This window comes from Symphalangus syndactylus, chromosome 14, assembly GCF_028878055.3.
Source record: "Symphalangus syndactylus isolate Jambi chromosome 14, NHGRI_mSymSyn1-v2.1_pri, whole genome shotgun sequence".
NCBI lineage: Eukaryota > Metazoa > Chordata > Mammalia > Primates > Hylobatidae > Symphalangus > Symphalangus syndactylus.
Window position 1 is genome coordinate 67,405,425 of NC_072436.2, and position 16,376 is coordinate 67,421,800.

Consider the following 16,376-nt stretch of genomic DNA (forward strand, 5'->3'; position numbering starts at 1 on the left):
CAACTTGGTTTTGGTACAGTGATAAGCAAATATGGAACAGAAGAAACAGCAAAAAGTGGAACAGAACAGAGAACCTGGAGACATGCCCATATGGAAACTTAAGATTTGACTAAGGTGGCATTACAAATCAGTGGAGAAAAAGGACAAACCATCTAATAGTATTATATGGTGCTGGGACAGCTGGCTACCTATGTGGAAAAGAAAGAAAGTCAGATCTTTACATCACCTTATACACAAAAGGACATTTAAATATGAAAAGAAAATATTTGCAGCAATGTTTATGATAGCAAAAAATTGGAAACTGCTGAAATTCCATCAACAAGAAAATGAATCAGTCATGGCTTAGTCATGCAGTGGAATACTTAACACAGGAAAGAAAACAATGAGCAAGGGCGACATTTATGAATATGGATAAATCTCAAAAACAATGTTGAATGAAAAAATAGTAGCAGAGTAGTAATGTTCTCTGTCATTTATATAATGCTAAAAAATATGCAAAGCAATATTATATATAGTTTATGAGTACATTTTTAATGCATCCTTAAAAACATCCGTGGGAACAATAAGCACCGACTTCGTGATACTGTTTACCTCTGGGGAGAGAAAGCAATGAAATTTAGCAGGAGAACAGGGGGTGCTTCATTTGTATTTATAGTGCTTCATCTTTTAAAAACATCTTCACAAAAAAATTGACGAAATAAGATTGGACATATATGGATGCTCGTTATCCTCTAGACTTTTCTGTATCCTTGAAATATTTCATTTTATACATATATTTAAAAATATATAAATATATTGAGAGAGGTATTATTCACATCTCTATTTTTATGTCATTGCCCTGAAACTACTACATTGTTCTGAAATATTTTGAGAAAGGTTTATAAATTTCCCACCATAATTGTGTGTATGTGCGAGTGTGTGTTTCATTTCTTTGCATTTCTTGCGGTTGTCTTATAGATTTCAATGCAGTGGTGTTTCGTGTGTTCAGTTTTGTCTTCTTGATATCATCTCTCTCAAACACACACACACACACACACACACGAAATATCCCTGTTTCTTTGATTATTCTTGTCTTGAATTTTACTTCTCTTGATTTTTTTATTCCTGTTTTGCTTAATTGACTTGCATTATATATCATTGCCTGTACCTTTATGTCAGAGTCATTTAATTTCTGTGCCATTTTTTATTTCACATCTCTTTTGGACAAAATATAGCTGATTTCTACTTTTGCTGCATAAAAAGGCTACTTACATTTAACCCAGTTTGAGAAACACTGCCTTTAATTTTAATGAGAAATGGAACCCATTCGTATTTATTCTGCCACTGATGGTTATGACTGCATATCCCAGCTGTCAAATGGGCTTTCTTGTTGCTGTTAGCTTTTTATTAAGCTTTGTTATTGTTTCTGCTTCTTTTCCTGATTTATGCTAGAGGATAGGTCCTTTAGTTTCTTTAGTTTGGAAGGGGAGCATCCTAATTTTCTCTACTTACCATTCATCTGTAACGTTTTATAGTACAGAGAGATTGCATTATATATACTTTATAATCAAGAGTCAAATAATAAATATGACTTACCTAACGCTACCCACATAAGAGGAGACTTGTAGCATGTAATTTCACTCTACTCTCTACTTGATCATTTTACCTCCCTCCACACACCTGCCAAGTTTTTGGAAATCATCTGGAATGTCATCAGATTTATAAAGCCTTTCTTAACACCTGTATTATACTTCACAATTCTTTAGGCTGTGTGTGTGTGTGTGTGTGTGTGTGTATGTGTGTGTGTGTGTGTTGTGTTGTTTGGCTAGAATACCCTTTTGAACAATATTCAGAATATAGGGGCAATATGCCTCTCTGAATCTTTGCATATCTGGAGATCTTTTTTTCCCTTTCATACATGAACAATAGTTGGCCTGATTTTCTTTTCCTTTCTAGGTAAACTTCCCCCTTCCCCTGGAATCGTTTGGTATTTTTTCTCTTTATCTTTGGAGTTCAGAAATATCTCCTAGGATTTAAAAAAAAATCTTCTCTGTATATTTTATAAAATTATACAAGTAATACATGAATATGTTCTTTGGGATTCAAAAATACCACCAAGAATGTTTTATAAAGAATATTTTAAAAGTTATACAAGTAATACATGAATGTTCTCTCAGCTCAGAATTTAAGCAATACAAACAAAAGTAGAGGTCCTTGTGATGCTCCTCAACCCCGAATCTCTGCCCAGAGTAACCCCTGTAAGAAGTTTGGTGTGTGCCTCTAGGCTTTTTCTAGATATCTGCATACATTTAAGTCATTTAAAGTGTTTTTTTGTTTTGCGGAGTTTTCCATTAAAAATATAACAATATACTTATTTATCTATGGTTAGCTTATGACACTTAGCAGTTTGCCTCCATAACAATTGGCTTCATTTATTTATTTGTTTTCTCTGCTGAATGGCACCCTCTCCTCCAGTGTGATGGGTTGAGGTTATGTCCGATTATTTGCTATTAGAAACGATTGTGCTGTGAAAAATCTTTGTAAAGCCATTTTTGCACAAGGATAAGGGTTTCTCAAGGGCACTTCCAGAAAGTGAATTTGCTGCATAAAAAGCTATGCACATTTACATCTTTAACAGATATGGCTGAATTTCCCTTCAAAAAGACTATATTTCCCCGTGCTTTTGTAACACTAGTATTCATTCATCTTTTTAACGTTTTTGCCAATCTGATGGGTGAAGGGGTAGATTCTCATTATACTTTTAATTTTTGTTTCCATAAACACCAAAAAGATGTTGGTGCTTTTTAAATCTATTTATTGGTGATTTGTATTCCCCCTTCTCTGAATTACCTGTTCACACTCTTTGTCCATTCTTCCATGGGTCATATTTTTCTAGTTGATTTGTAAGAGCTCCTTATGTATTTTGGACATTAATCCTTTGGATTATATATATGGCAAGTCTCTTCTCCAGCTGTTTATCCTCTGGTGTCTTTGTTATAGAAAAGTTTTAAATATTGATGTCTTTAAATATAATGATCTCTCTTTTGATTGATTTTGAGTCTTTTTCCACCCCACACCTCCATCTCCTTTATTAAAATAACTGAGGCCAGGCATGGTGGCTCACACGTGTAATCCCAGTACTTTGGGAGACCAAGGTGGGAGGATTGCTTGAGCCCAGGAGTTTGAGACCAGACTGGGCAACATAGGGAGATCCCATCTCTACAAAAAAAGTTTAAAAATTAGCCAGGCATGGTGTGCGCCTGTGGTCCCAGTTACTCAGGAGGCTGAGGTGGGAGGATTACTTGAGCTGAGGAGTTTGAGGCTTCAGTGAGTTTTGATTGTACCACTGCACTTCAGCTGGGGTGGTGGAATGAGACCCTGTCTCAAAATAAATACATAAATTAAATTAAGATAAAATAACTAGATTTGTGAATGCTATGTCGTGGAATCAGCTCTTGGATGTATTTATCAATTCTGTATTCTAATTATTCTTTTATGCTTTTGTTTTTATAATATCCTTTTTTCCCTCCTTTCTTTGTTTGTGGTTGGTTTTCTTACTTTTTGCCTTGAATGCTTAGTTTATTTATTTTCCTTCTAATGAAAGTGTTTAGTGCTGTGAATTTGCCTCTGAATATATCTAAAACATGGCTATATCTGATATGTTTTCATATATAGTGATCTTATGTTGTTATTTTCTAAATAAGCTTGGAATTATAATTTCAAATCCTCTTTAGTCAATTAGAAGAACACATTTTAAATTCTAAGTGGTTTTTAAAAAATGTGTTCTTTTGTTATGTTCTAGCTTATCTTATTTTCAGAGGAGTGACCTCTACAATTTTGCCATTTGGGATTTATTGTGGTTTTCTTTGTAGCATGGTATCTGAATATGTCAGTTAGGATCAGGGTCATCTGCATGTAACAAAGTCCAAAATAACAGTGGCTTAAACAAAATAGTTTATTTCTCTCTTATGTCAAAGAAGTTTGGAGATAGGCAGGACCCCCACAGTATCATCAGGAACCCAGACTTCCATTTTTCTACACTACCATTTTCAGTACTGGCTTCTATTGTAAAAAGTCACCCCATAGCCTGAGATGGCTGCTGGAGTTCCAGCCATCACATTCACATTCCAGAGAGGAGAAAGAAAAGAATAGTAGGCTATATCTCCCAACCGAGATACATTTGTCTTTAAGATACAGCCTCTCTTTAAGGAGCCTTTTGGGAATTTCCATGCAACATTCCATGTTCTGCGTACATTTCATTTAGAATTTAGCTGGGTATATACATTTCATTTAGAATTTAGCTGGGTATATAGTTGATCCCCAATTATATAAGGATTCTATTAGTAAGAAAGAAGGGAAGAATTGTGATAGGTAGGCAAACAAGAATGCCATAATGACTTTTATAAATATCCCATCAACACTTTAAAAGATATACAATTTGGTGGTATCATCACTTTGTTAAACCGGGTAACTGGGTATTTGAAATGGCAAAAGTTGAATGTGGGGCTCATTTTTCCCTGAGAAGCCAAATGGACCCTTACACAATTATCAGCTGCCATCAAGTGGGAAGAACTGGCCAACCCAGCAGATGCCAGCACTGTCTTCCATTCACAAGGGGTTACTGAGGCTCACCCCATACATTTCCACTCTCTCCTTACCCTACCCTAGACAAGCCCATCATTGCAGAGTCACTATGGCCCTGTAGGTAGGTGGGGGACTTGGATGCTGATCCACTCCCATGCCATTCAGGGGTTCATTGCTGAAGCAGATGCTGTGAATGTCCTAACAGGGCCGATCCTTTCCCAGCCTGGAGCAAGCATCCCTCTGTGAATAAACGCATGTGGTGTGAGAAGAGGATGCCCTGGCCCCCAAGATCCTGTGTGAATACTTGATGGAGGCCAAATGGGGAGCATGGCCTGGGATACCTCCCAGCAGCTCTACGAGACAGCCAGAACTGAAATGACAATGCTCACCTATCCCCACTTCCTAGCCCCAAATATCTGTATCCTGAGGTTCAGAACAGTCAAGCCAGAGGCTGAGTCTCCAGAGGAACCACTGGATTTGAAGAACCTGGGCCTCCCACCTTGGCACTTTCACATGGACAAGCAACATGGCCCGTCCCCACTCCTCCCCACTCCTGGGCCACTGCCTCGTCTTGTGTGGAAAGAGCATGCTGGCTGCTCCAGCGCTTCCTGCAGCCCCATCAGCTCCATCAGCTCCTCCAAGGCCCTGCTGTCGCCTGGTAGTGCTGAACAGTTAAGCAAATGCCTGGTCTGAAGGGGAGTGAAGGTTCCAGTCCACACCTTAGGAAAGCCCCTGGTCTGATGGAGTGGGTAAGAAAATATACGCATGCAGAAGCCACTAAAAATGCTTACCAAAATAGAAACGAGGGTGCCAGCGAATGTGCTAGGAACTGGGTCCCTGAGTGATGAAGGGAAGGGGCGAGTAAGGCTGGCAGGTGCCTCAACTGAGAAGTTTCTGGAAACCACAGTCAAGCTGCCTTCTGCCCAGGTGCACATCCCCGGCTTGACCCCGATGCTGTTCCCACTTTGCCCGGGAGTCACCTCGCCCTACCCTGCTCGCCCCCCAGAGCTCAGGAGAAACGAGCTGGTTTTCTCCCAGAGGCTGGTGCCAGTTTAGTCAGCAGATTTCACAGATCCACTGGCAACCATGTAGTGTCTTATTTTAAGCTTAACATTTGAAGATGGGAACTTTTTCCCCCTTCGGTGTGTGGCAAAGAGATCCCAATTTATACACAAGCACCGTGGCTATGCCGGTGCACTGAGGCTGTCCCCTGAGGCTGTCCCCTGAAGCTCTGCAGTTCGTCGCTCCCTTTCTTCAGGTATCTTTCCAGAAAAAACTGCCAGCATGGTCGCTTCTTATACACGGCCTCTCCCTTCCCAGGTTTCCCCTAAGCACAGCATTGCCACTTCCATGCACGTGGCCTGGGAGAGGCAGGGCCCGGCTTGGCCCTGGTGGTCCGGCCCTCGTCCTGCCCGCCCTCTCCATTTCTCCTCTGCTCCTGTGCCCTCTTCCCTTGGCTGCTGTGGAACGCCTCGGATGCCAGGGCCTGGGTTTCCCTCACGGGCCTGGGGCTCTCCCAGAGAGCATTTGTGCCTCTCTCAGCCCTGAGCTCCCCACAGCGCTGCTTCCCTCCCCTCCCCTCCCCTCTCCTTCCCTCCACTCCGTGTCATGTCAAACTCAAAACTCAGGGACCAAATGCCTCATTTCCAGCCCAGGGTGCTAAGGAGGGTGGACCACGAACACCTAGTTATTGGGTCTGGTAGCCTTAAGTTAAGTCTAAACCCAATTTCTGTCTTGAGACATTAAGAGCTTGGACTCTGTACTTTGCACTCCTTCATTTTAACACATATGTGATCACATGGGCTTAGAGACTCTAAGTATCAGAAGATGCTGGTGTCAGTCACTTCATCTCCAGGGGTGTGTCCCAGGGCCCTCCTGACATCTCCCAAGCCTCCTCATCCCTCCTCTGCTTTTTTGCACATTTAAATCCCAATCCCAGTGTTCTCTCTGGCTTTCCTCCAGCATTACCAGACCCCAGCCGTGTTGACCTAGCTCACCACACAGGAGGTATCGCTCCAGTGAAGCTAGAATTGACCGGTCTGGGGTAAACATTCATTTGACAGAGATTTTCTTTAACTGGCTGGCATCCTTTAAGTAGCAACACCCCTTATACACTGAAGTGTAACTTTCAGATCATTAGCCACATAAATCAGAAGATGGAGACAAAGTAGAAGGAAAAAACAGGACAATTGTTGGGTATTGGGGTACTGGGGCCCATGGTGGATCTATCAATGACAAAGAGGAACATTTTGGAGTTGAGCCAGTCAGTGTGGCAGAAAGGGATGAGATGTAGACACTTGCTGTACCTGGGAGGCCTCCGGGTATGTGGGGAGGCAGCGTCGAGGGGCCTCATTTCTCTGAAGCTCTCGAGGAAGACAAACTTTCCACAGCTTTTTGCTTCTGAGATAAATGGTACAGAGAAGGCACGCAGGGTGCCGGGGAGCTCGTGACAGACCTAACCTCACTGTGAGGGTCAGAGGAGACATCCTGGAGGAAGTGATGCCTAAACTGAAACCTGAAGGATGAGGAGGGAGGGATTAGCCAAGCAGAAATGGGGTGAAGGGTGAGAGGGACGATTATTTCCATTATCTTGGCGAACAAGACAGTTCGCTGTAGTCTTCCCCTGGCTTCAGTTTTACCACCCAATTGTTTTGACGCATACCCCGTTTCCTCTCCAGATTTCCCACGCTTTTAAAAAAACCTTTCTTCTGTAGTTTGAGTCAGTTTTGTATGGGAGGTGGCCAAGGGGGTGGGGGCTTGCTCAGTTCTGAGTCCTGATTTCATGGTACACAGAACTGTGGCAGTGGCCTTACCCCTCCTGCCTTTATCTTCAGCTGTTCATGTCCCACTTCTGGCCAAGCAGATTGAGATATTTGGGGGTGCCTCTCTCCCAGATTGAGACCTCATCTCTCTGCAGCAGTTAGAATACTCTGAAGGAGGCCCAAAGTGAAGATGTGATTTTTCTTGTAGCAAGTTACCATATGGATGCCATTGGCCCCATTCCTTACTCTGTCTTGAGACTAGGCTCAAGCACAAACTGCCCCTCTTCCTGGGCCTGTCAGGGCAGCCCTAGAGTTGGGCTGATGGCCCCTGGATTGGGTGGGTTTGATAAGCAGGGCTGCTTAGGAGCCAACATCCCTGGTGAATACTTAATTCAAGGCATATTCATAATGGTACAGAATTTTGGACTAGAAAGAACAGCATAGTCACTCCGCATATGTAGTAAGCTGTGTATTAGCTAGCTATTGCTACCATAGTGTTGTGTAGGAAACATCCACAACACTTCAGTGGCATACGTGAGCATTTTTTTTTTTTGAGATAATCTCGCTCTTTGGGCTCTGTCGCGCAGGCTGGAGTGCAGTGGTGTGATCTCGGCTCACTGCAACCTCCTCCTCCTGGGTTTAAGCAGTTCTTAAACCTCAGCCTCCCAAGTAGCTGGGATTACAGTCACCCGCCACCACCCTCAGCTAGTTTGTGCATTTTTACTAGAGATGGGGTTTCGCCACGTTGGCCAGGCTGGCCTCGAACTCCTGACCTCAGGTGATCCGCCTGCCTTGGCCTCCCAAAGTGCTGGGATTGCAGGTGTGAGCCACTGTGCCTAAGCATTCATTCTTAGGGATCTGTGGTTGGCTGGGGTTTGCGCGGTCTAGACAAAGCTTGACTGAGGCAGTTCTGCATCTCACTATGGTCAACTGAGGGTGACCTGACCTGGGATGGATTGTGCCCTCCTGTCTCTCCTCCTCCTTGGGCCAGGGATTTGTCAGGTATGTCTTCTCGTGGCAACCTCAGATGCTCAGCAGGGCAAGCAGGAAGGCATGAGGCCTCTGAGCCAGGGCTCAGAACTGACACACTGCCACGTCCTCCCACGTGCTGTCAGTCAGAGCAAGTTAGATGACCAAGCAGAGCCAAAAAGTGAGGAAATAAATTCCTCCTGTGTTGAGGCCGTGGCAAGGGTATGGATGCAGGGAGTGGGAAATAATCTGGACCAAAGACTCAATCTCCCACCGCCACCCCCTGCAATTAGTACTTAATAAAAGGAGTCAGGAGTGCATTGTCCCAGTCCAGCAGAGATCTTTTCCTGGCCAATAATTATCTAATGATTAGCAGTGTTCTTCCACCCTGGGGTGTGGGCCCAGCTTTGTGCTGAATGCCATGGGGAGCATCAGAAGAAGAGGGAAAAGCCCCAATTTTGCCTTCCAGAGCTCTGTTCTCTGAGGGATGAGACTTGTATTCCTGAGATGGAGATGAGATGATGTTCAGTGGTGTGATGCTGACTATGGAGCTCAGAGAAAGAAACCAGCAAAGGCCAGGGAAGAACTACATGGGAGGAGAGGAATGGCACTGGCAACCGGCATCCAGGGAGCGCTTGCTGCAGGCTGCATGCTGAGCTGAATTTCCTCCACACCTTACTTCCTCTCATAACCATCCTGAGAGGTACTGGGATTGTCCTCCACTTAACAGGTGAGGAAACAGAGGCACAAAGAGCTCCAGTGACTTGCCTGTGGTCACATAGCTGGTAAATGCTGGCACCAGCATTTGACCACCAGAGCCTGAGCGTTAATCACTAGGTCCATGGTAGGACACCCAAAAGGAAGGGGAGCAGCAAAGGTACAGACGGATGTGCAGAGAGCACAGCTGCCAGGGGGCTGGAGCGGCAGAGGGGACTTCAGCCATGTTATGAACTATAAATGGGAGCAGAGATAGGATGTGTGATTTGGCCAAGGTCCTGCAGCACGATAGGGTGGAGGCTGGGCTAGAAATCGTAGCTGTTGGCTCCTGTTTCCCTCTCCTTCCACTTTCCTTGGTACCAGCCACATTCTGGGCGCTCTCCACCCGTCTGCGTGGCCACGCCTGAATCGTTTCCCTCTTGGAAGAGGTGCAATCCACTGGCATTGAAGCTGGGTGGACTGGCTCCCTCTCTCTATCCATCTCTTTCTTCCTTTCCCCTGCCATGTTCTGGAAAGGGCAGCGGGAGGGAATGTGGGCAGGTTGCACCAGAGATATACATCTGAGAGCTGAAGGGAACATTTATTTTTAATTTAGACTTAAAAAGAAAAAAGGAAGTTATAAAATATCTGCTCTTGCTCCTGGGATTGTGCAGATGGTGCTGCGTTTTGCCTAATAGGGAATTGGGCTGGCATCCTCGTTCTTTTGGTCCCCGCCTGACTGTAAGGACCTGGAGGGCAGGATCCCTGCTTCCCTGCCTCAGCCTCACATGGCCCCCTAAGGCTCCATTTGGCCGGTGCAGCTCGGTGCTCCTGTCTTCTAACCTCATCCTCTCCACACTCCCTTCCGGTCTCCCAGACCTCTGCAGTCAGACCAGTCTCTCTGCTGTCTCGGCTGTCCCTGCTCCTGTGTCTGCGCCCCCTCGGCTCACTCCTACCTCTGCCTTTGTTAGATAGCCGGGACACACTCACCCCTCCCCTTCCTGAACTCCTGTTTGGATGTTAAAATTTATCAACTTTACACATACCCAAATACCTCATTAAACCATCTTGTCATTTTCAAGCCTAGGTGTTATACAGGATGTTATCCTCCATTTTCTTGTCTGGTTTTTGTTTTTATTGTGGTTAAGGAGTGTGTGTGTGTGTGTGTGTGTGTGTGTGCGCGCGCACTCATTCCTCTCCTCTGGCTTTCTCCATTGGGAGCAGCAAGGAACTTGGTACGTAGAAGCAGCTCCTCATAAATGGATGTGGAGTGCTGACTGGATCTCCCCTCTCTCTGCGCTCAAGGGGATGAGCTGGAGAAGGAGCACCCTAAAATCAGAGTCAGGGCCCCCAAGCCAGGAAACAAGAGACCTGATTCTCTAGCTTGCTATGAAGCTATGGACCGATTACTGAATTTCTCTAAGCCTCAGTTGTCCTATTTGCAAAATATCAAAAGTAATCTCTGCTTTGATCCCCAGGGTTAGTATGAGGATTATGATAAGTGAAATGCTTGGCAAAATTGAATCAGTCAATCCATCTCTTTAAGAAAGAATAAGGAGACTTATAGCAGTCAGAGGTGCCAGCATGGACCCCAGACCCATGTTAGGGCAGGAGGTTGGGATGGGAAGTGGGAGTTGTCTAACAAAGTAAAAAGCTCGCTGGTCACAGAGCCATGGGCAGTGTGTATGTGTGTGGTACATAGCCCAAATACTAGTTTGGTTTGTTCTGGAAAAGACTTGATGTCACTTTTAAAAATGCTTGCCACTAAAGATAAATCAAGTGAAGATGAAAATGAGACAAAGGGAAGGTTAGGGAAGGGAAGATAAAATGAAGCCAGAAGTGAGGTTTGGGCACAGAATCCATGCAGTGTGGGTCTGTACACTTGGCAGATGTGGCTGTGGAGAGCTGGCCTGAGCTTCTGACCGTGCCATGAGACTCAGTTGAATGGCTCAGTGTCTGCAAGGCACATGCACACCAGTTACTCAGAGGCACAGTTCGTGACCCTGAGACTGGAAAATATTTCCCCTAAGAGGATTATAAAGGGAACCCTGTGGTGTCACAGGCAGTGTCCTGGACAGCAGTTGTCTGGTAAATGCAGTGAGTGCCATTGGGCTGTATCTTACGATGTTCCTGGTGGTCCAAGCACAGTTCGAGGGGTAAGTGGGGATTCAGAGGAGAAGACAGTGGGTCCATAAGACACCGTGTTCAGTAGACTCCAGATCAGGGGATGACGTGCTGGGCTACAAACAGTGAATAGCCTTATGAACTTCCTCCAGTGGTAGAAGGCAGTCAGGCATGCATACATGTACACATAGGAGCACACGTACTCTTCACGCACCCCTCGTCCCATCCCCACCCCCACTAGGCTCAGCTCCCTCCCTCTGGTCTGGCTTCTCACTGGGGGCCCCAACTAGGAGGAGGTCCTCGGTTTCCTGGGATACTCCTTAGCAGATGGGATCCCATTACAGACAAGACTGTCTCTGTTGACTTGACACCTACTACCCAGAATTTGGAAGTAGAATTTTAAACTGAGATCAGCCCCTTCACTTTCATAGGTTAGGAAAGTTAGTGCCCCAAAGGGGATCATCTTCTGCCAGAGATCACATGGGGATGGAGCTGAATCTAAGACCCAAGTTCCCCTGATTCTTTTTTTTTTTTGAGACGGAGTCTTGCTCTTTCGCCCAGGCTGGAGTGCAGTGGCGCAATCTCGGCTCACTGCAAGCTCCGCGTCCCGGGTTCACGCCATTCTCCTGCCTCAGCCTCTCCGAGTAGCTGGGACTACAGGCACCCGCCACCACGCCCGGCTAATTTTTTGTATTTTTTAGTAGAGACGGGGTTTCACCGTGGTCTCGATCTCCTGACCTTGTGATCCGCCCGCCTCGGCCTCCCAAAGTGCTGGGATTACAAGCGTGAGCCACCGCGCCCGGCCCCCTGATTCTTACTCTAGTTCCCTAAGCTGCCACCGCAAAGAAAAAAAAATGAAGTTGGGATCTCATTCTGGGGGAAAAATCTCATAATTCCTCATTGAAGCTATGGAATAGCTTTATATTATATAATTTTATTCAAACTGATATAAGCCAATAAATATAGATTGTGTGTGTGTGTGTGTTCGCTGTTTTAAAACATTTTAATGTTTAAAACATGATTTACTAATGCTGCTGGGGATGTCTAGAATTTGATTCACTGCATATTATTGAGTGTTTATACTTGTTCCTTACAGAAATTCTTGCCAAAGAGCCATTTTATCTACAGGAATAATAAATAAGTCAATATGTGGATGGTTGTGCACATTTTTCCCGTACGCAGCGGGACTTGGTAGATGTTACTTTGCACACAAACACTCAGAAGGTAAACTGGAGAGAGGCACATGGATCCCTGAAGTCCAAGACTTGGCCAGTGTCAAAATCAGACCATTCATCTTGACTTAAACCAAAAACATGGTCAGCAAGTCTAGGTCTTAGGTGATATTTGGGCTTTGGGAATAATGGATCTATGTGTTCCCATACGTAGCCATATGTGTATATTTGTTCATTTCTTCATTCATTCCTTCACTCATTCAACAAATATTAGAAATCTATGTTTCATTCAGTTGCTTAAACATGGTATAGGTTTTTCTTCATGGAAATTCACAGATAATAGATACAAATTCCCTCAACCTGTATTTACAAAGCACTTAAGGCTTTTGAAATGATTTTTGTTTAATCCTCGCAAAAATCCTATGGGAAGGCTAGGGTGAGAAGGAGTCAGGCAACCTGAGTGGAAACGAAGGTATTCCTTTTGTTTGCTTGTTTTTATTGCCCCCCAGTTGTGGAAATAATGCATGTCTGTTGTTAAAAAGAATACAGAAATATTTAAGATTGTGCAAAAGTAATCTGTAACCCAACCTCCAGAGACATCCACGCTACAGGTTTTTTCATGCTTGGAGATAATGTGTGTATGCATGTGTCTGTGTATATGGTTATATATAAAATGATTTTTCTTTAAATAAGATTATGCTGTAATATAATTCTGCAACTTGGTTTTTTCCCATCGCACACCATCTCCCTCAATGAACCTCAGTTTATATGTACACGGCATATCACATCAGTTTGTACAGATCCAGCTCACTCATTTGTGGTAGTGTATTTTTTCTTTGCAAAAGCATAGGATGTTTCTTTTGCCTTTTTCAGCATTTCTTCTCTCTTGCTCATAGGTAGTCGGTCTTCTCTTGCCCAACCAGACACTGGCATCCACTGTCTTCTGGCAGGTAACAGTCTCACAGCAAACAGGGCTCCTGAAGGAAGGGCCCACACAGGTGCTGGTTAAGAACTCCCTGCCCTGGTGTCTCCTGCCCCGTCCAGACTCCGTGTAGGGTCAGTCCACCCCAACACCACCCCTAGCCCAGAAGCCACTGAAGGAAAACCAGGACTTTGGCCCTGATGAGCAGGTCTCCAGCAGCCCAGCATGTCTCAATCCACCATGTGTCACTCTAACCTTTGGACAGAGGTGATGAGGGCTGCATGCCCCTGCGTGGAACATGCTGGCTTGTTAGTGGGGTGGCCCTCACTCTGCCCCTTGGTTGCTCATCCCAAGGACAGTGACCCTGAGGCCCATAGCCTCATTTTGACATCAGCCTCCCCCACATCTACCGAGGAAGGTAAATCCACCCCTAACCTGAGGTCGTGAAGTGCTTCACAGACCCTGGTCGCTGCTCTTGGAGACAGTCTGGGTTGTGACGCCATGAAAACAGTTGAGGATATCTCTGTGTTTGTGTGTGCAGAGAAAGACGGGCAGGAAGGAAAACCTGTCTGTCTTCTAGGAGAAAATGTCAGTCTTCTCTGAACAAAACTCCTGCCGGCCTCTGTGTCTGGGAACTGGAGATGCAGGACACTGGACTGGGAGATTTTTGAAAGAATTGCAGGGCTGTCAGTCATTCTAGGCCAACTTTTGTCCATCAAGTAATATAATAAAAATGGTGTGACAAAGGCAGTGGGGTCTGCAGGGGCAGTGAATGCCATCATTCCAAGAGAGGTGACTGTCTCAGGATCAGGTGGACTACTGGGGTGTGCAGGACCCCATTCAGGAACCGAGAGACTTCCCGAGAGGCAGGGCTTCCAGTGCTAACACCAGCACAGCCCTGGGCAAACCAGGACAGTCAGTCATGCTAACCGGCAGCATGGGTGGCACCATGTGAGCTGGAGACCGCATGCTGTGCCTTTCTGGGGATGTGTGGCCTCCTGGGGCCCAGGCCTGGCTTCCAGGGAGGTGACCGCTCCTTCCCTGACTTCTCTCATCATTGCCTTTCAGTGGCTGAACCAGAGCCACAATGCCTGTGTCAACTATGCAAACCGCAATGCAACCAAGGTGAGCATCACTGCCCTCTCCCCAGTGGTGGGGTTCAGGCTAGGGAGGCCCAGTCATCCTCCCTACAGCGTGACATGCCACCATCAGTGGCTGCCTCTTGGTTAAGCATGGCCCTCCTCTAGATATCTTATTTAAAATGTCAGCCCTTCAGGTGGGTGGCTGAGGTCAGCTGCAGTTTCTGGGCCAGGAGCCCTCTGGGGAGGGGCTGTTTACATGAAGTGAAGAAGGCCTATTAAATGGGAGCAGTGCAAGGGATGAGTTTGGCGGCTTTCAGATTCTTCTTGGGTAGCTCTTACATTTGGGTTTTGGATCATGATGGTATCAGCTACTTGGGGGCAAAATTCCCCTAAAGCTTCCTCCAAATTTTCTGGAAGCTGCCTTAGTGCTCCCAGGTCCCGACTGCTGGCCACAGGCTGAAGGGCTGCTCCTGAGTGGGGAGGGTCCAGGGCTGGTAACTCCTCCCCAAAGCTCCCTATACTCCTTGGAGAGCTTGTGGTGGAGGCCCAGTTACCCTTCTGTTGTCCAGAAAGGGCTGCTGGGCCCCTGCTTTGCTGGCAAGGCCACCTCTCCCCAGCTTCAGTTCAAAGGCAAAGAAGGTAGGATGCATCTAAGTCCCCTTTGTGGGCCTGTCAGTTTCGGGTAGAGGAGAGTCCTAACATTTGCTAACCTTGGGGGAGAGGAGGGGAATTAGGAGCTGGCCTGGGCCATAGGAATTGAGAGGCCTGATATGCTGTGGCTGCCTCCTGACATCTAAACCTCCACCCCAAGTCTCTCTCATAGGCTTCACATATGGCCATCTCTGCTTGGATGACTCCCTTTATCTTAAACCAGACACTTCTAAACCTGCAGTCGTAGCACAGGGCAAGTTCCTTAGCTTTTTCTTAATTGTCTATGTTGGAACTTGGGGTATATTATTCTCTAGAGATATTGGGCAGCTATCATCTGTTGACATGGGAGCCCAGTTGTTCCATGGGCAGGCAAGGCCTGTGAGAGCCTTGACACTGGCATTTCCACCTAGAAAGCGCTCCAGGTGCCAAATGGCCCCCTTGCAACATTTAGCCTCTAAACTGAAGACTGCTTGCCCCAGCCTTCAATGGTCCATGCTAGCCTTGCTGTTCTCCACCTCCAGCCAGCACTGTCTGCCAGTGACCTTTCTAGAACAGGGCAGGAGTGAAGTGAGCCCTTCAGTGTCTCCCTGGATACTGGTGATTTATATGTCTACATTGGGAACTGGGCTGAGGGTGGCCTGATCCCTTTGGGTCCTGAGGGGCCTCTTCCTTCCACCCACCTTTCAGGCTGGTGGGCAGGATGCTTCTTGCTGGCTGGGACAGCTTACAAGGGGAAGTATGGGAGCTTTGGGCACCCAGCAGGCCTGAAATTCTGCCTCTCTTTTCCAGCCTTCACCTGCATCCAAGTTCATCCAGGGCTACCTGGGAGCTGTCATCAGCGCCGTCTCCATTGCTGTGAGTACTCCCTCCCCTGCTCCTTCTTGGCTCTGCTGCTCTGGGGCCACCCGGCTCAGCATTGCAGGTGGATGCTTGTCTGAGGGCCAGGCCAGGCAAGATGTGGGAGACAGGTTTCTGTGGGTGGAGGAGTCAGGACAGGCTTTCCAAGCCGAGAAGAGGCTCCAGTAGACAGAGCACAACCTGGTGCTCCCTGTAATGGAGAGCAGGCAGGGAGGTGAGTTTGTGCCCGGGGGCGCCGAGCCAGGATATCTGTCTTGAGTGGGGCTGCGGTTGCCCAGCACTCTGCTCAGAAGAGCCGCTCCTCAGGCTCGGTAACGTGGCTGGAGCGGGGTGGGGGGATGCCTCTGAATGACTCTGCAAGGCCTGCCCACGTGCCTGCTCCCCTGAGCTCTTGCTCAGCTGCCGGGGCGCTGCTTTTCCCTCTCTGTGGCCTTACTGGTGTCACATGTCCAGCTCCTCCTGAAGACCTGTCAGTGCCCGAAGCCAGGGGCGTTAGGCTCACTCTGAGTCTCCACAGTACTTTGAGGCTAGAGCAGCTACTCAGTAGGGGAGGTTCAGAGACTGAGCATGAGGATAC

General features: G+C 46.5%; 1 protein-coding gene across 11 annotated transcripts in view; it reads left to right on the forward strand.

Moving 5' to 3' along the window:
- Positions 1–16,376, forward strand: part of SFXN5 (sideroflexin 5) — a 132,094-nt gene that overhangs the window by 59,239 nt on the left and 56,479 nt on the right. For all 11 annotated transcript variants that reach the window (XR_010115462.1, XR_008650678.2, XM_055241041.2 and 8 more), the window contains 3 exons: positions 13,183–13,236; positions 14,277–14,333; positions 15,731–15,796. Coding sequence is in view for 9 of the 11 variants with exons in the window: in XM_055241041.2 (XP_055097016.1) it covers positions 13,183–13,236; positions 14,277–14,333; positions 15,731–15,796 (177 nt within the window). In the remaining 2 variants the exon portion in view is untranslated. The remainder of the gene's footprint in view (positions 1–13,182; positions 13,237–14,276; positions 14,334–15,730; positions 15,797–16,376) is intronic.